Source organism: Haliotis rufescens, unplaced genomic scaffold, assembly GCF_023055435.1.
Source record: "Haliotis rufescens isolate VD_foot unplaced genomic scaffold, xgHalRufe1.0.p SCAF_5, whole genome shotgun sequence".
Classification (NCBI taxonomy): domain Eukaryota; kingdom Metazoa; phylum Mollusca; class Gastropoda; order Lepetellida; family Haliotidae; genus Haliotis; species Haliotis rufescens.
The window spans coordinates 47,690,485-47,712,273 of record NW_025964223.1 but is presented as its reverse complement, the minus strand read 5'-3'; the positions used below and the strand labels follow the sequence as shown (position 1 = coordinate 47,712,273).

The window sequence follows — 21,789 nt, the reverse complement described above, 5'->3', positions numbered from 1 at the left end:
GTTCAGTATATTATGATTGCTGACCATCACTTTCCAATGTAAAATGTTGTGTTGATTAATATGTACTGCCGGATGAGGTGAGGTGAGGTGAAACGTCGCGTTCACCTGCCCTAAATGACAATGTGTGTGGCTGCTTGTACTATTCCGGACTAATGTCGGTTTTATAGTTCTGACATGATGAAATACCATGCCTCATTTTAACATGGATACCCCATTTTAGACACAGCATACTGACCCCAGGCCGACCAGTCCTTGTCTTACCCTTGTGATGCGGAGCACCAGACAGGGAGACAAATGAATAAATAATATCATTTATCGTCTTTTGGTACGACACGACCGGACAGACTTTCTATAGCTATCCCCCAAGCCACGGAGGCGGTCTCTTGGAGAAGTCGTGTGTTTAGTTCTTGTGAAAAATCATCAGGATCAAAATGAGGTATTCTTGTGACAAGGTGTACAAATGACATATTTTAAGTACAAACTGCAAGTTTCCTTCCTGGTATATACCTGTATAAGCACGGGTAAGATGCTGACGAACCATTTGTCATCATAGTATAATCGACATAATCGATATGTCAACTTGTCAAATTTCCCTTCCAGATTTAACATTCACTTTTGCGATTCAGTCGTTGCTACTACCACGGACCTATATATAACCATATATTATACTATATTATACTATATTACTATATATAACTACATTATACAAGTCGGTGCTACTTTTTATCGTTAAGTAACCATTACATAATTTACGTCACTCATAATGTCTACGAATGTTAGAGTTGTAAGATGGGCGTTGTTTTAGCACGTTGCTAATTTGCAATCAAATGTATTAACGGTTTTGAAAAACATATGTCTAAATTCAGAAACAATTTTGCAGTATGCTAGAGCCTAGCCAGGTGACGAAAAGGCGATATATGACCTGACTGAAACCGGACTACGTTGATCAAGGTTTACATGTCGACACTGTAGTACTGACTACCGAGCAAACCACAGAGGAATGTCGTGACAAGTGATCGCAAATCAAATACCGCTGTTAGTAACATGTATATCACTGTATATTTCGAGCACATGTATAGATGACCAAAAATAGATTTAGCAGCGTTTTGAACAATAATGCCCTCATATACATGCAACTGTGTCATTTAATGCGGGAGGAAAGCCTTAAATGACACAGAGAGATTGCATCGAAACCCCGTTTATCTGGGGGATATCTTTTTTATCGAATTCGTCCGGATAATCGATTTTCTGGATTAACTAGTAATGGCTTAGAGTAGTGTCCCCAGTTATAGACTAAGACCCGATAAAAGAAGGCGTTGGCTCACGTTTAATGGGGTCCAGATTAACAATGATTCACTGTGAAATCAAAGAGCAAGTGTATGGTGACGTTAGGTTAAGGATCATAATGCGAGACAATGCGAATGGCTGATGTGTTGTGCTCTTTAGTAAAAGGGCGAGAATTACGTTAACAACATTGATCATCTTTTCCTATATGATGCTTTGTCCAGGCGTGGGTTTGCGTCCAGTTCTCGTCCATGCACTTACAAATCAATAAATTAAAAGGATTTGCTTTTCTGATATATTTATTTACAACAATGTAAATGATAACATGAATGTATATGTCTCTTTGAGAGCAATCTCAGTGTCCATGAACACGTATCACAATTCGCTTCTTTACATGGAATATATACATATAACACACATTTGTATAGACATTTAATATGGCACTCACGTATAATTAAACTACGTTAAAATATGCAATGTTCTGCACCGGGCAACTATTGGACGTGGATTATGTCTGTTGATAAACTGATCATGATAGGGATGGTTTGACTGAGAAAATGACAGGGACGCTCGTTTTCATGCTACATGGACAATTTATGGCAATTTGAAAATAATATATTTAGAAATTCGGGTAACCATATAAAATTGTTTGAATATCATTTTCACCCGACCTAACAATGAAAGCAACCAGCTATAGCTACGGTTTGAATAGAGTCACCTTTTAGATATAACAACTACATGTAGCTTGCTATATTAATGATGACTAAATACATAAAAATCGTTTTATGGTAACGTACCCGTGTAAAACTGCCATTTAAAACACGTCATATCTAAATATTAAATAGTCACACACATGCAGTCTAAGCATCTATGTAAAACATATATCTATGTAAAACATATATACCAAAAGACAAGTGCACACATGGTCTACACATTAGCTGTCTACGATTCTTTTTCTAACTTAAACCATACAAAAATACGAAAATTAAACTTCAAGTGGGATATAACACGCTTACGTGCCCTGAAAGTCAAAACCGTGTAGTACAATACACATCAAAGGTAGCCATCGAACGTACATTCTAAGTGCGGCTTTTTCCTCAGAATGAGGCTTACATTATTGTGCTATATTTTGCGTTTTTTTCATGCCTTGACAGATAACCTAAAGGAATATTGGTGAATCGCATGTTCTTTAACTTCTTTTGAGTAGTATATATCGTAAATAGTTGATGATGATGATGACGATGATGTTAGAGATTTAACGAGCGCTTCCGGGGGTGCCGATTTCGCACTCGGGTAACTGGTTGCCATGGCGTTAGTGTCTTGTGAATAAAGGCTATTCCATTGTGACGTATGTAGGTCACGTGTTACTTTGGGAGTCGCTCGATGGCTTCCTTTAAAATACGTCATTCACTTTCATCTGTTGTCGACCACCTGGGTCTCATTCTACATTAAGACGGTCGTAACTCCTATATTTTAAGAATCTTAGACTTACAAAAGTCGTAGCGCTAACATTGCTTTGTGGAATGAGACACTAGCCACTAGCGACCTAGGTATGCAAGTACTACACGTATGTTATCTATTTTAGTAGGGCATTTCATTGCTTCAATCCCATGTGAGAGCTCCAAAGTCCGACTAGAACTTAATGCCAAAAAGGCTTACGCTATAATGATATGTAAACAGTTTGTTATAAAGATTTGAATATGAGATATCTGCTGTTTTGTTTTTATAATTTTCTGCCCAAGAATGTGCTCACATAGTAGGAACATACCCAACCGTCTTACTCCAGTTCTACCTGCTGCAGCCAATACATTTCATATTCTGATTTAAATTTATTTCATTATCTCAAAGTGAAGTTCATATAAAACTTAATAACAGAAAAGTAATTATGCTCATCTCCGATCCAAATGTGAAGTTTACAAATTAGATCGTACGAATATAGGAAAGGCGTTTGCCCTACACGTATATCTACACAAACCAGGATAGCAGTAGAGTCTACGTGGAGGTGTATATCATCCAAGTCATGACCACAGTGCAAAAACAGCATCCCTAGAGGCATTTGTCGCTTCATCCACACGTGGATCTTAACCATTCCTCGCTGTTTGACCCTTGCACAATATCCATCAAAGGAAAGAATTACAAATCTCGTCATATGAATTTGCAACCACTTAACAAATTAGTTAAACTTTTTTTTTTATCTGTGATGTGTAGATATCCCGGCAACCTGTAATTTATGATGGGTCTGTTGGATACATTAACCCATACTTAGGAATGGTTTGCCGTTCGTCAAGCAAGTTTAAATTAGGTTCGATTTCCCTCTTTACATGGACATACTGGTGATAAAGATAAAGAACGTGAACAACATGAACGACACACTCACCAGTGTACATATAGTATAGAGTATAGCAAACGTGAAATGTTTATGACTCACTTTAAGGTAACAATGGCTAGAAAGTCGCAATAATCTGATGTAATATTTACCCCAACTTAATAGTGCAAGACAATAATTTCTGTGTCTTTGTGCTGTGCTTGTTAAGTCGGTCTATATTCAGAATTGTAAAATTCCATCGTTGAGTGTAGCATCATTCTGTAGCTTCACGCGTATATCTGGCAAGATAACCCACCAAAGGGGAGATAACTCGCGGGTTTTAGTAGCGCCTGAGTCTATGCCTGTGTCTCCAGTAATTGGGTAGGGCCGGTTCTGTGCTTGGTGGGGGTGCCTTGTACTCCACGTCACAGAATACACACATGAACACAGCGAAACACACCCAGTCTAAACACAAGGCCGCGACGCCAAATGGAGGTAGCCAGGGCGCGGTGCACAAACGCCCGATAACTCTGGCTTGCACAACAGACACCAGGATGTACATGGACCCTGAAAGTACAACGGTAATGGGGGTCATATTGCAGTCGAGGATTCATTAGGATATAAGTAGGCAGATATTGTGTGAGTGAATGTAGTTTAACCACCCAGCCACAATGTTCCAGCTTTATTAGCGCCCTGGACAAAATGGGCGAGGCCAAATAGTGGATATTAAGCAATGATCTATGCCGTCGGGGTTCTATGACAATCAACCAAGTCACTGATCGCCCGATCCATTTAGTCCTCTCTTACGACAATCATTGGCTATTACTTTAGGTCTATCCTAGAAGGATGTTCCTTCTGTAGATGATGCACTCTTTGCAAACGTGTTGCCAAAAGGATATTCACAAGCTATTATAAACGTATCATTTTGTATTGGCCTCACTGTTAACATGTGAAAAATGTAAGTTGTGAGTGATTGAATGTTTGTTAACGATGCAGTCAGCAATATAGAAGGCGGCTTAAAATACCCGTGCCTGGACTAGTGAACTTGTGACTTAATGCAACGATCCACGCCACAGGGTTCATGGGCGACAGTCATAAGAAAATTCGAGCGCCATCAACAGTTACTGGAAACCTTGTCTGGCCGTATATCATTTTCAACAAAATCTAATGTTTTTTGTTTGTTTTTTAACGCCGCACTCATCAATATTCAAGCTATTTGTCAGCGGTCTGTAAATAATCGAGTCCGGACCAGACAATCCAGTGATTGGCATCATGAGCATCGATCCACGCATTTGGGATACGATGACATGCACCAACCAAGTCAGCGTGCCTGACCGATCCCGTTAGTCGCCTCTTACGACAACCATAGTCACCTTTTACGGCAAGCATGGGTTGCTGGAGTCCCCGAAACTTCACGGGCGACAACATCTAATTTGTGGCCCTGGGTTGATTCCCCAAATTGGTGCAATACGCGAAGCCGATTTTTGGTGTCCACCGTCGTGATCACAGGGGCAAGAACAAAATATGCGGTTCCTATAAGTGTCTTAGTAGTATATACAATGACAGTAAATACATTGGTAAGGACCGTTTAAATTGTTTCTATATGTTTGGGTCACAAGCTCCAACAATATTGCTGAAAGTAAACTTTTATTTTGCTTTTAGCAAATTTCCTGCAATATCACGACGGGGGGCACCAGAAATGGGATTCACACATTGTACCCATGTGGGGAATTGAACACGGGTCTGCAGCGTGAAAAGGGAAAGCTTTACCCCCTAAGTTACCCTACCTCACCTCACGTATAAGGCAAAAGAACTAACCAGCCACTATATGCACCAGTGTCAGGAAGAAGACAGCACCAAGGATCCACCACAGGTCGTCCACGACCTTCTTGGAACGAGCTTTATGGTTGATACGCCGGTAAAAAGACAACAAAGATGGAACAAGGGAGATTACTCCTCCAAGTATCAGGTAAACCGGAAGGAGAACCATGTCGGCGCATTCGTTCATGTATACCCATCCTGGCAACAGAGATGTATAAATGATGACGTTTTATTATATGCGTGTATGTAGATTAAAACAGTAAACACGAAAACATGAGGTCGAAAACACGTTGTGTCAGAATACGTTGGGACATTAAGCAGGACATTTTGACAAAACAAGGGATTATTCTATTTAAGCCTGTATCAACCACACGCACCCCCCCCCCCCCCCCCCCCCCACACACACACACACACCAAAAAATAAAATTAAATAAATAAATAACAAAAAAAATAAAAATAAAAAAGAAATTGGATAGGTTCGGAATACAGAAATCCCATTTGGAAAACCAGGGGTCGTAATGTTGTAGTTCACGGAACACAACATGCGAGATTCTCAGAAATCTTTAAAAAGTATGTGTGTCTCTTCATAATACATATGCTATGCTGATCGAGTTTTATTTGTGAATACACGCAAAGCATGACAAAAAGATGACAAAAGAGGTAAAAGATGTGAATAATTGTTTTGAAACGAATGCAAACAACTCGAAAACAACTGATGATTAATGCTTGATCGTGTTACATTGTATATTGTTCAGTGTTATTTAGTCTGAGATATGCATTCTCATTCCACTTTTTCAAATGTCTAAACAATCTGTATTTTTATGAAGGAATGGGTTATTATATTCTATGTGAGTGAGTGAGTAGGGTTTAACGTCGCTTTTAACAGTATTTCAGTCATATCACAAAAACACACAGCTCTATGTTGAGAGACGGCTCGGAGTCGAAACCCACCAGCACGGGTACAATTAATTGGGATAGATGTGATATTTGACCCCGACATCAGGAAATTCTCAAACCATTTGGCCACACGTTCCGTCACTTTGAACAGGCATGGGAGAAACTCACAAAGTGATGCAGAAACTCACAAAACTGTTGAATCCATGCGACGGGGCATATTCCTGGCAGACATAGGCTCATTATCAGAGCCAAACCTTGGATGTAAGCTCCAAAGCCATTCTCGAAAAAGCAATCAAGGTATATAAATAACGCACTATACTATTCAGAATGTCATCACAAAAGGCATTTCACCCCAACCTATGGAATTTGACAACCGGCCGTATATCAATAACACCTGCCATCTTTGAGGGCACACAACTTCTTTCTAGGTGATTTATCATTTGTTTTGCAAGGTGATATCTTTTTTATCCTAATACATTATTCTTTTGGACATGTGATTTTCAACTAACTGATTTGGCGGTTTATTGCTGAAGTCCGAAGAGAACCCCACGTCTGGCAGGGTTTAGAGCCTCCGTGCTTCTCTAGATTACAATAAGTGAGTTTCATTAATTTTATGGCCACATAACCAGAGAATGTCATTAATTCAGGCCGTGTCAATCAAACCAGTGGTCGATAACATGAACATCAGCCCACGTCATCAATCAGGGGTACGAAGACACTGAGACAGGTAAATTATTGGAACAAGCGGACCCTACTCTGAGTCAGCTATTACATGGGGTATACGTATTAGATACCTATTCTGCCCGTTTGTTTGTTATGTGTTTGCAATATTCCAGCTACATGACGGCTGCCTGTAAATAATGGAGACTGGACCAGACGATCCAGTAATCCATATTTTGAGCGACGATCCACAACGTCGGGGTACCAGAACACGCTCTCAACCAATTCACCAAGCATAGCCACCCGGCTCAATTGGTCGCCTCTCACGACCAGCATAGGTTGCATGAGACCTATTCTAACCCCGAATCCCCACGTGGTTTCCGGAAATGTACATTGGGTAAATATTTGAGAAATAAAAGAAAAGTGATTTATGCCGTCCATCTACTTTTGTATATGTAAACGTTAGAAAGTGTAACATGCTTAATAATGAACGACACTTTGCACAGCTTATAATGACTGGGCCACCTGTGTCCACAACACGGCGACAAAGAGAATCTTACATACACATTGTACATGTTGAGACTACCAAAGTCTACTCTGTTCGACGTGAGTGGATGTCTTTTTACGCCGCTTTGTACAATTGTTGTATCCCCGAGTGTCAGCTTGGAAGTCCGTAGTGGTGAAGATCTTAGACGATTACCACGTGGTAAAACCCATGAGCTGGTATGGTGTTGACAAACCATGAATCAGGATCAGTCGATTTTGGATTCAAACCCTCGATCATACAATTAGGTTTCTGGTACGCCTAAGACAAGGGACTCAAAGTAACTAGATGTATACATAATAACAACATGTAAAGGTTAGTGTTGAAGTTGAAGGGAATTATAAAAGTAGTTATAATTAATTATTCGCTGTACAATAAACATCACGATTAACATGAAATCTCCATTAATCTAAAGGACAACGGTCCTTGTTGTTTGTAAATCCTGACCTAGAAATGTGGAGGTCACATTCTTAGCTATGACATCACATGTTCGTGATGACGCACACGTTTAATTCGAGGACGCAATGTGAATGATGGACCCTCATAATGAGCCTGGCCATATGACCTCTTGCTGACATAACCCTACCAAAGAAGGCAAGGTCGAATATCTCGGTGTGGTTCTACAAGCTCTTTGTCGTGGTCTTGTACAGACTGATTTATGAAACTTTCCCCAATCTTCTGGAAAAAAATATAATGTTCCTTTCCTCGGAAATACGGGCTCCCGTTACTACGGATGACTGCTTAACCCCGTCAGCATTAGAGATGTGTATGTGTACATATGTGAACAGTTGTAATGCACAAGATTTTAAATAGGCATTGTCCATGTGTAATAATATAGCGAGGTACTAACACTGCAACGATATTGTTGTAAGAGTTGTATTATCCGCGCCATCGTTGTTACTGACACATGCCGACATGCAGCAATACGAATGAAATACTTTTCAAATCGGCGTTTACCCACACACTTATTGACTCACTACAAGAGTAGCCCAGTTGTCCAAGGATCCGCAATTCACTGTGCAATGTTACGTCCCTTAAGCGTCCAAGAAATGCGGATACTAATCAAGTTTAGCCTTGATTATGTTTCTCGGCACCTCGTGATATAACGGAAATACCGTGAAATATTATTAGCGAAGCGGAACCCAATCGAGGACCAGAAAAACCAGTGATTGACACCACGAGCATCGGTCTACGCAATTCGGATACGATGCCAGGCATTAACCAAGTCAGAAAGCCTAACCCCACGATCCCACGATTACGAAAAGTTTGTTGCTGATGACCAATTCTACAACATAACTTGACGGGGGCCGAGGGTGGTGTGCATGAACTATCTGCTAAAATGTCAGATATCGCTCTGAAAAATATCAACTTTGACTGTACTATGTTCTTGGACTTGTGCCAACTACAAGTCATGCGTACGTGCACAGTATTAGTGCACTGAAGTGAAACACCCCTTGCACCGATACAATACACCTTACAGTGAATGCCGACGACCTGACATACCAATAAAGGTGTTTAAGGGACACGAGATATCCTATCTATTGATCGAGGACTGACTCAGCCTGTAATTCGTTATGCAGATAAGCCTACTTATGTAACCTACTTAGCCAACCACGGCAACACTTAGCGTATTGCTGAAGCAGTGTGGCATGCTGACAGTATCAATATGTCACTTTCGAGCGTGTACATTCATCACAGGAAATATTTCAGAAGTATTAGGAAGGAACGGGTGGCCCAGTCGTCTGAGACACCGCGATTAGCAGTGCAGAGCTGGACATGTCAGAAACCGAAGATCGTAGGTTGTAATCCTAGATTCGCTCAGATTGTCAGCACCATACACGTGCTCGTGAGTTTCACCAAAGTAGTAAACGTCCAAGAAATGCATCATTACGGGCTTTCCCCTCACTACAAGCCGACGCGGCATGATATAACTGAAATATTGTTCAAAGCGGTGTTAAGGCAACTTACTTACTCAGAGTGAGTGTGAGTGAGTGAGTTTGGTTTTACGCCGCTTTTAGCAATATTCCAGCAATATCACGGCGGAGGAAATGGGCTTCACACATTGTACCCATGTCGGGATTCGAACCCGGGTCTTCGGCGTGACGAGCGAACGCTTTAACCACTAGGCTACCCGACCGCCCCTCTACTTACTCAGAAGAATTCCACATCAGCAACCTGCCTTAAGGATATACATACTTACATGTATATCGGTAATACATCAATGACATACGCAGCCGTTCGGTTATTTATGAAAACGCAATTCAATTACATTAAGAGTAGATTACATTGTGACACACACCAATGAGTGAGTGAGTGAGTTTGGTTTAATGCCGCTTTTAACAGTATTCCAGTTATATCACGGCTTGTCAGCTTAATGTGGGAGGAAAGCCCGACGTGATGCAGGTCTCAGACGTTAACCACTTCGGTGAAACCCACGAGCACGGGGATGGTGCTGACAAACCTAGAAACATAATCGGTAGAAACAATCATAGGTTTCTGGTGTGCCTAAGGGACGCAACTCTACACAGCGAATCGCGGCGCCTTAGACGACTGGGCCACGCGTGCCCCCCCCCCCCTCTTTACCCAATGTGGTGATATGGTACATTTAACCTAATATGGTGATGTGGTGCGCTTTACCCAATGTGGTGATATGGTACACTTGACCTAATATGGTGATGTGGTGCGCTTTACCCAATGTGGTGATATGGTACATTTAACCTAATATGGTGATATTGTGAGCTTTACCAATGTGGTGATATTGCACACTTACCCCAATGCTATGACATGGTGAACTGTGGTGAAATGATGCATTTTACACAATATGGTGATATGGTGCGATTTACCTAATGTGGTGATATGGCAGACTTAACCCATCATGGTGATGTTGCGTACTTAGCCCAATGTTATGATATGGCGTACTTAGCCCAATGTGATGATATGGCACACTTAATCCAATGTGATGATATGGCACACTTACTCCAATGTGATGATATAGCACACTTAATCCAATGTGATGATATGGCACACTTACTCCAATGTGATGATATGGTGTACCTTAACCAATATGGTGATATGACACGCTTAAACCCAGTGAGGTGATATGACACACTTAACCCAATTTTGTGCTCTGATACACTTTAACCCAATGTTGTTTTACGACACACTTAACCTTGATGTGGTGATATGGTGTGCTTAACAGAATAGGGTAAGCTGGTGCACTCCTTGCACAGTGGTATGGGCTATTTTATCAAATGCTTGTGGTTTTACCCAATGCTACCGATGTGATATAGGCTGTATTACTCAATGCTAGCGATGTGATGTGGGCTATTTTAGCCATTGCTTGTGCTTATGAATTACTTTACACAACGCGTAAATGACATTTACTTCAGCGAAAGGCACGATGTCGCGTATTTTACAAACTGCTACTTTAATGACATGCCATACTCATTGTCCAAATTTAGGTTTAACAAACAATGTGTAATGTATATCTTACATGTCTTAACGTGCAATGAACAAGAAAAAGAGGCTACAGTATACCAACCTAAAACAAATTTAACGATTCCAAAGAGTCCAATGAAGATCACACATCCCACTGCAAAAAGAAAAAAGATAGTATTCAAATAAAATAGATTTTACGTATATATAACATTCATTACTGTAAGGTCTCAATTAAATAAGTCATTTACTTCAATCAGTGTGTGTCTAAGAATAAAATGCATATATTTTCAGCCTTGTTTGTTTTGTTACCATGTTGTGGACTGGCCTATAAGCTATTTAACGATCGATGCCGCAAGGCACATCATACCAATCATCTTTTTTGCGCTTTAAAAATTATTTTTTGTCGATCAACAGGAGATGGACGACTATTTCAGAAAACTTGATTGAAAATCAGATATACTTACGTATTGATACTCGTTCCACTAAACTGGCCTTATCAGAAACCTGACAAAGAAAACGACGTAAATCATAGATTTATACAATTACATTGTGACTTTCGACTCTTGCTCAAAAGGACCCGTGAATATTCCGGGGTAGAATAGGTCTTCAACAACCCATGCTTGACGTAAAAGGTGACTATGGTTGTCGTAAGAGGCGACTAACGGGATCGGGTGGTCAGGCTCGCTGACTTGGTTGACGTATGTCATCGTATTCCAATTGCGTGGATCGATACTCATGATGTCAATCACTGGACTGTCTGGTCCAGACTCGATTATTTACAGCCCGCCGTCATATAGCTTGAATATTGCTGAGTGCGACGCAAAACAACAAACAAACAAACTTGCTGAAAAGTTGTTTGATCAAGATTACAACATTCAAGGCATCAGTAAAGCTTTCAAAAGATTTTAAGGTAGACACGATCCGAGGAGGACATGTCAAAATTTGACGAACCAGTGACCAAAATTATGTGCGATTGTATTCCATATTTTGGCTTGTACCATACATTCCCGTATTTCTCAGGTGAACATCTGACTTGTCTCCTAAAGTAAAAGGTTATAAAGCATTTGTGCCTTTTCATTACTATTACTCTTGTGTTTTGAATAATTTCTTCCCGGTTTTAGGAATGACTGTTTAAAGTCTTTTTGAAAATATAAGTAACAATTATATTACTTTGCATGTGGCTGTAATTGGTGCCACCGGTGGGGCAGGATACGCTCACCTTTCCGCAACCACCTGCTTGATGGTGATTTATGAACCTGATATCGTCGGAATCGTACAATCGACTCGGTTTTTGACAGAGAATTTTTATGAATAAATTAATCTTGAAGGGTTGTGTCGCTTTTATTTATAATGATTAACTCTAATCCGTTTGATTTAATGTCAAATGTAATTCTATATATGTCCCCAACGGCACAATGCATTCGTTTATCTAACACTTACTTCGACAAAAAGCGGTTTACTCCAGTAAACAAGTGCGTTACCAATGTCATGTCACACACCAAGACCCAGAGGCCCCTGCGTTCACAAGTCTATCTAAATCTAACGGATCAACCGTTAAATGTAAAGCAGATAGTTTATGCCTACTATGTCGTGTGGACTAAGATTGTGTTATATGTTATCATTTTATGCACACATACCCCGCTGAGTTTCTTTGACAAATTCTGACTTGAACAACAAAAACGGGATTGAAAAGCTTCCAGTTTATGATTAATATATTTACATGGAATACTTTTATCAGACTGTTGGAATATGTACATATTTTATTACACACATTCTTCTGAATTGATATATGTTAATAGTCATTTAATTTCAACCCTTAAGAGACTTTTCTACTGCATGTTTTCAATATGGGTTACAAACATTTGTTTTCTAGTTTCTAATTGCCATTGTGGAATGATCCTTCATTACCTCCGAGGAAATTCCACATCAAGATCAATGCATGTTTTAATTACCCTACACAATATTAAAGGATTTCTTTTATAGATACTGAGTGTATTGAGAGAATTGAGTAACATGATTAATATTTTTGTCTTTATGAAATCGCTTTTATATAACAAGAACCACTAAAGGAAAACTAATTTATAAATTTAGTTATATTTTCAAATCGAATCTGAACAGTCATTCATAAAACCGTGGAGACATTTTGCTGTATTTAACACGCAAGAGTAATGGTACTGAAAAGGCACGGAGTGGAATGACTTTATACCCCTTAACACAACTGGAGTAAAACCCACTGCAGATTGGGTTGTAAAACGTTTTGATTGCGTCCAGACAAACCAGGTCGTCTATACTTTAACCACAGAGGTGAACTATTCGTGTGTGCGTAAAGACAACGTATTCACAAGTGCACACTACCGACTGTCAAGTCGAGATTTAAAGATATGATCTTATCCAACCTTGCAAAGAAGGGATCAAATTAGCATGGATCATTATCGTTTCTGTGTTAACTGGAATATTTTCCAGCTCCTTATCTTCAAATATTCTATACGCGATTGATCATCGTGGCGTGCAAGTTGAGTCCTTTAATCGCTTTGCACTTGTTAAACACTGCGGCGTTCGTGGTAGAAAGAATTTTGGGTTGCCATTACATTGTCATATGCTCGTGAGTGGAACCGTCCTGAGGAAAAGAACATTTTGTGATCTTGGTGTATTTAGCTGATACAATATAGCTATTATGGGAAAATGTTAAGTGCCGCCATGACTCTATGACAATATACAACAAATTATGAGTTACTTTGGACAAATCCACACGTGAAATATTTCAATTTGAAAAAGGGATAACGACTTGTCAGTGCATATCGTTTTACGATGTTTTTGATATATTAAAATATGAAGTATACTGCAGGATATGAACATTGGGGCATATGTTATAAGGTATGGTTTTATGAATGGCTTGTCAGAATGCAAGGCCACGTCTCTAGGCGAGACTCCCTGATTGCTTCATGTTAAAAATACATCATATCACTCGGGTGATATACACACAGAGAAAGGCTGCTGGTCCGGACTTCCGTCATCCATGGTTTCGTCATACGGGTGATTTAATATGATATGTACATTTGTATCACCCGATTGGATATGGTTTCACCGTTGTGATTCGGTTCGGTATGAGAGCGTCACTTTGTATCCCAACCTGCTCATGGTTAATACACGTAAGCCGGTGTAGTATCAAATGGATGAAAATGTGCAACAATGTTTTTCCTCGACTATATTTATTTGGGTAAAAATATGAAAAATCCTTACTGTGCATATGCCTTTAACGTATATACATATTCGGGTTTACAATGGGCCTATCATTATTAGATACTGATAGTTCAAAGTAGAATGAAATAATCTCAGTTGCATTAATACTATTTCTGAAAAAAGCTTAAACGTATATCAATATCTAACTACTCAAAACGTGATACGTGTAAGATACATAGGTTCTTAATATACAGAGGAAACACCGTTGGCCCAGAACATGCTACTCCTATCGGTACAAAGACAGAGGAACATGACCCAATATACAGAAGAAACACCGTCAGCCCAGAAGATGCTACTCCTATCGGTACAAATACAGAGGAACATGACCCAATATACAGAAGAAACACCGTCAGCCTAGAACATGCTACTCATTCTCGATACAAATACAGGGGGACATGACCCAATATACAGAAGAAACACTATCAGCCCAGAACATGCTGCTCCTATCGGTACAAATACAGAGGAACATGACCCAACATACAGAAGAAACACCGTCAGCCCAGAACATGCTACTCCTATCGATACAAATACAGGGGGACATGACCCAATATACAGAAGAAACACTATCAGCCCAGAACATGCTACTCCTATCGGTACAAATACAGGGGGACATGACCCAATATACAGAAGAAACACCGTCAGCCCAGAACATGCTACTCCTATCGATACAAATACAGGGGGACATGACCCAATATACAGAAGAAACACTATCAGCCCAGAACATGCTACTCCTATCGGTACAAATACAGGGGTTCATGACCCAACATACAGAAGAAACATTATCAGCCCAGAATATGCTTCTCCTATCGGTACAAATACAGAGGAACATGACCCAATATACAGAAGAAACACCGTCAGCCCAGAACATGTTACTCCTATCGGTACAAAGACAGAGGAACATGACCCAACATACAGAAGAAACACCGTCAGCCCAGAACATGCTACTCCTATCGGTACAAATACAGAGGAACATGACCAAATATACAGAAGAAACACTATCAGCCCAGAACATGCTACTCCTATCGGTACAAAGACAGAGGAACATGACCCAATATACAGAAGAAACACTATCAGCCCAGAACATGCTACTCCTATCGGTACAAAGACAGAGGAACATGACCCAAATATACAGAAGAAACACCGTCAGCCCAGAACATGCTTCTCCTATCGGTACAAAGACAGAGGAACATGACCCAATATACAGAAGAAACACCGTCAGCCCAGAACATGCTACTCCTATCGGTACAAAGACAGAGGAACATGACCCAATATACAGAAGAAACACCGTCAGCCCAGAACATGCTTCTCCTATCGGTACAAAGACAGAGGAACATGACCCAATATACAGAAGAAACACTATCAGCCAAGAACATGCTACTCCTATCGGTACAAAGACAGAGGAACTTGACCCAATATACAGAAGAAACACCGTCAGCCCAGAACATGCTACTCCTATCGGTACAAATACAGGGGGACATGACCCAGGATACAGAAGAAACACCGTCAGCCCAGAACATGCTACTCCTATCGGTACAAATACAGGGGGACATGACCTAACATACAGAAGAAACACCGTCAGCCCAGAACATGCTACTCCTATCGGTACAAAGACAGAGGAACATGACCAAACATACAGAAGAAACACCGTCAGCCCAGAACATGCTACTCCTATCGGTACAAATACAGGGGAACATGACCAAATATACAGAAGAAACACCGTCAGCCCAGAACATGCTACTCCTATCGGTACAAAGACAGAGGAACATGACCCAATATACAGAAGAAACACTATCAGCCCAGAACATGCTACTCCTATCGGTACAAAGACAGAGGAACATGACCCAATATACAGAAGAAACACCGTCAGCCCAGAACATGCTTCTCCTATCGGTACAAAGACAGAGGAACATGACCCAATATACAGAAGAAACACCGTCAGCCCAGAACATGCTACTCCTATCGGTACAAAGACAGAGGAACATGACCCAATATACAGAAGAAACACCGTCAGCCCAGAAGATGCTTCTCCTATCGGTACAACGACAGAGGAACATGACCCAATATACAGAAGAAACACCGTCAGCCAAGAACATGCTGCTCCTATCGGTACAAAGACAGAGGAACTTGACCCAATATACAGAAGAAACACCGTCAGCCTAGAACATGCTACTCCTATCGGTACAAATACAGGGGTTCATGACCCAGGATACAGAAGAAACACCGTCAGCCCAGAACATGCTACTCCTATCGGTACAAATACAGGGGGACATGACCTAACATACAGAAGAAACACCGTCAGCCCAGAACATGCTACTCCTATCGGTATAAATACAGGGGTTCATGACCCAACATACAGAAGAAACATTATCAGCCCAGAACATGCTTCTCCTATCGGTACAAATACAGGGGGACATGACCCAATATACAGAAGAAACACCGTCAGCCCAGAACATGCTACTCCTATCGGTATAAATACAGGGGGACATGACCCAATATACAGAAGAAACACTATCAGCCCAGAACATGCTACTCCTATCGGTACAAAGACAGAGGAACATGATCCAATATACAGAAGAAACACCGTCAGCTCAGAAGATGCTGCTCCTATCGGTACAAAGACAGAGGAACATGACCCAATATACAGAAGAAACACTATCAGCCCAGAACATGCTTCTCCTATCGGTACAAAGACAGAGGAACATGACCCAATATACAGAAGAAACACTATCAGCCCAGAACATGTTACTCCTATCGGTACAAAGACAGAGGAACATGACCCAATATACAGAAGAAACACCGTCAGCCCAGAACATGCTTCTCCTATCGGTACAACGACAGAGGAACATGACCCAATATACAGAAGAAACACCGTCAGCCTAGAACATGCTACTCCTATCGGTACAAAGACAGAGGAACATGACCCAATATACAGAAGAAACACTATCAGCCCAGAACATGCTTCTCCTATCGGTACAAAGACAGAGGAACATGACCCAATATACAGAAGAAACACTATCAGCCCAGAACATGTTACTCCTATCGGTACAAAGACAGAGGAACATGACCCAATATACAGAAGAAACACCGTCAGCCCAGAAGATGCTGCTCCTATCGGTACAAAGACAGAGGAACATGACCCAATATACAGAAGAAACACTATCAGCCCAGAACATGCTACTCCTATCGGTACAAATACAGGGGGACATGACCCAACATACAGAAGAAACACCGTCAGCCTAGAACATGCTACTCCTATCGGTACAAAGACAGAGGAACATGACCCAATATACAGAAGAAACACTATCAGCCCAGAACATGTTACTCCTATCGGTACAAATACAGAGGAACATGACCCAATATACAGAAGAAACACCGTCAGCCCAGAAGATGCTGCTCCTATCGGTACAAAGACAGAGGAACATGACCCAATATACAGAAGAAACACTATCAGCCCAGAACATGCTACTCCTATCGGTACAAATACAGGGGGACATGACCCAACATACAGAACAAACACCGTCAGCCCGGAACATGCTACTCCTATCGGTACAAAGACAGAGGAACATGACCCAATATACAGAAGAAACACCGTTGGGCCAGAACATGTTACTCCTATCGGTACAAAGACAGAGGAACATGACCCAATATACAGAAGAAACACCGTCAGCCCAGAACATGCTTCTCCTATCGGTACAAAGACAGAGGAACATGACCCAATATACAGAAGAAACAACGTTGGGCCAGAACATGTTACTCCTATCGGTACAAATACAGAGGACCATGACCCAATATACAGAAGAAACAACGTTGGGCCAGAACATGTTACTCCTATCGGTACAAATACAGAGGAACATGACCCAATATACAGAAGAAACAACGTTGGGCCAGAACATGTTACTCCTATCGGTACAAATACAGAGGAACATGACCCAATATACAGAAGAAACAACGTTGGGCCAGAACATGTTACTCCTATCGGTACAAATACAGAGGAACATGACCCAATATACAGAAGAAACAACGTTGGGCCAGAACATGTTACTCCTATCGGTACAAATACAGAGGACCATGACCCAATATACAGAAGAAACAACGTTGGGCCAGAACATGTTACTCCTATCGGTACAAATACAGAGGAACATGACCCAATATACAGAAGAAACAACGTTGGGCCAGAACATGTTACTCCTATCGGTACAAATACAGGGGGACATGACCCAATATACAGAAGAAACACCGTCAGCCCAGAACATGTTACTCCTATCGGTACAAAGACAGAGGAACATGACCCAATATACAGAAGAAACAACGTTGGGCCAGAACATGCTTCTCCTATCGGTACAAATACAGGGGGACATGACCCAATATACAGAAGAAACACCGTCAGCCCAGAACATGTTACTCCTATCGGTACAAAGACAGAGGAACATGACCCAATATACAGAAGAAACAACGTTGGGCCAGAACATGTTACTCCTATCGGTACAAAGACAGAGGAACATGACCCAATATACAGAAGAAACAACGTTGGGCCAGAACATGTTACTCCTATCGGTACAAAGACAGAGGAACATGACCCAATATACAGAAGAAACAACGTTGGGCCAGAACATGCTTCTCCTATCGGTACAAAGACAGAGGAACATGACCCAATATACAGAACAAACAACGTTGGGCCAGAACATGTTACTCCTATCGGTACAAATACAGAGGAACATGACCCTATAACGAGAAGTCGTTAATCCGGACAATCTTACTGGGTACGGATCCGCTGGGGTTAACGGCGTATAGTTGTATATGAACATACAAATGTACTTACAACTTTACATTTTCCCTATAACTTTATTTCATTTCATTCACAGTGTTCCAGTCTCCGTTATGGATATCGACCTTCGTCAGTAGGATCTTGTAGAAATCAGACAAGCCACTTAAGGGGCGATATGATAGTATACATATTCGGTGGTGAGGTGAAATTGGGTTTAACTTGGCATTCAAGAGTATTGCGCTTATATACCCGACTCAGACACTGTATACTGACTCCGTGCCGACCAATCCTTGTTTTATCTCCTCAGTGCCGAGCGCCATGTACACATTTTTAATTTATAACGTCTATTGGTATGACGCGACCGGGGATCGAACCATCAACTTCGGCTCTCCGGGCAGACTCTTTATCAAAAGCACCATGGGGGCGGTCGAAACCGTACTTGTGTGGGACCAAAAATAAAGTTCGATTTATACAGTGGTCAGGATTAGTGATATTTCAGCGGGAGGTGGGTCTTTTGCTGTTATTATACGAACACAACGTTCGCATCCCTGATCCGGTATTTAGACTAGCCAGAGTTTGGTTTTGACATATTTCAGTATCGGCAGGTTCAGTTTTCAGTACTCGGGTAAAAACTAAATCTAAATTCCGATGAAACACAGTAGCACGCCCCAAACACATAAATAGTCGGCAACCTTACCAGGGAGACGTCGCCTTGATCATGAGTCAATAAGCCATGTGGTGGGTCAGATCGCTATGCATGGCGTTAAGTGCGCAGTATTACAAGCCTAATATTAAACAACATACTTTGTTATGAGAACATGTTAACAACTACAGCAATAAAGTAACTGAAGTTAAGACAACCCAAGCGTTTCAAGCTGGAGTACGACTATTTAAGACCAAACTAAGGTATTAATGTTAATAGGAGAGATTTAATAATTTGGACAAGATTATTGCACTTATATAGCGACGTGTGTGTGTGTGTGTGTGTGTGTGTGTGTGTGTGTGTGTGTGTGTGTGTGTGTGTGTGTGTGTGTGTGTGTGTGTGTGTGTGTGTGTGTGTGTGTGTGTGTGTGTGTGTGTGTGTGTGTGTGTGTGTGCTTGTACTAGTCCGGACTGTTGCCGATTTATAGTGCTAGCACACTGAGATACCATGCCGCAGTTTAACATGAATACCCCACTCAGACACAGTATACTGACTCCGAGCCGACCAGTCCTTGTTTTAGCCCCTTAATGCCGTGTGCCAGACAGGGTAACAACAAGTACAATCTTTTTACGTCTTTTGGTATGAAGCGGCCGGGGTTTGGCGTGACGAGCGAACGCTTTAACCACTAGGCCCCCGCAGAAACTGGGATGTTGGTGTAACTTCGAAAAGGGTAACATTGGAACAGGAATATTAAACAATATGCTTGCATTCTGATAATCAGAGTTTACAAAAGATTAATTAATTAATCGATCATGGTCGCATTTTACATATAGGTTAAGAGTACATTCACAAACATAAGCCGGGAAAATGCATACTGTCACACTTGGTAGTACTGTTATGTCAAACACAGGAGCTTGTTGAGTACCTTAACCCTAGCCTGTTGTTCTAACTATAACTGAAACATATGCACACATTGTAACTAGCATATCTTGATATTTTACCGCGATGTTTCCACAATACTTACCATTACTGTGCCGTAGGACTACATGAAGCTGGGATATAAGGAGTACACCTTCCGTCAGTTGTCAGACAATCATTACGGTACATATACACCTTGCCTCGACAGCCACCATTAATGATAGCTGCCTTTCAAGTCAACCAGCAGGGTTCTGCGCATGTGTCAGCCCTTATCGCGGCGGGCAGTGTTCAATAGCCTATTTATTCCCCAACAGTGATTTAATGTAAACACACTGAATGAGCGATATTTGGGTCCCTGCCAGCGGTGTAGAAAACCTCGCTTGACGTCTATATCAATCGTACGGTGGACACATACACATCAATGGCCCTTCTGTATTAGTACATTGTTCAGGTGGCAAGTTTAGGCTGTCCGGAGGGCGTGCTAGGCAACAGATGAGTGGGGGTCCGAGTCAAGATATTCTTCAACCATGTGGTAGGGAGTTGTGTCAATGATATAACTGAGCTAACTAGGTTTCTGGTTGACGTTAGTCAGACCGTGTTCTTAGATCGCCAATCTCACCCACCCTGTTGAATATGCCGAGTGTTCTATATGTACCTTCATATGACACGGGGGCAAGTTTCATAAGCACGATCTGAATGGCATGGCTTTGCTTGTTATGTATCAGGGAGCATTTCTTCTCATTAGACACATGGTTATTGAAGTCGTTTATATTCATGTAGGAAAATCGATAGGTCATTGACTGTATTGCCGGAGGTATTTGCACTTTGTGGGAAGAATACGAAGGTGAATTATTTTATATTTATACATACACATATGTATACATGCATATATCATAATAGCTTATGATTCGACATTTCAGCGTACAATGCTTGTGCTTGTGATTAAAAATACGTTAAAATAATATCCTCCATCATGTTCAATATATGCTTGTGCTTTTGATTATGTCAAAATCTTTTTTCGTCTGTTTACGAGTAACCCAAAAAGTACCTTTCATGCAGACACAGTACATTGGAAGAATTATCTATCTTTATGCAGAGCAGTGTGTATAATTTTCCATATTGCACTTATTATTAAAACCTGTAGCAATCCAAGTTCGACACTTTTATGTCGTTAATAATGTAATTTACCTCACTTTCTTATTAATCTTATTGACATTGCATTTTGGCGTTTATTGTAGATATAACCTCTTACAAATTGGAATTTGATTGTTGCT

The 21,789-nt window shown here is 40.9% G+C and overlaps 1 protein-coding gene across 1 annotated transcript; it reads right to left on the bottom strand.

The window, feature by feature from the left end:
* Positions 1–1,565: 1,565 nt before the first annotated feature.
* Positions 1,566–20,775, bottom strand: LOC124137125. The gene is made up of 5 exons (XM_046503303.2): positions 20,622–20,775; positions 11,414–11,453; positions 11,053–11,103; positions 5,408–5,608; positions 1,566–4,156 (listed from the first exon to the last, which is right to left on the bottom strand). The coding sequence occupies exons 1-5, from the start codon at positions 20,622–20,624 to the stop codon at positions 3,930–3,932; spliced, it is 522 nt and encodes a 173-aa protein (XP_046359259.1). The 5' UTR covers positions 20,625–20,775; the 3' UTR covers positions 1,566–3,929.
* Positions 20,776–21,789: the final 1,014 nt, after the last annotated feature.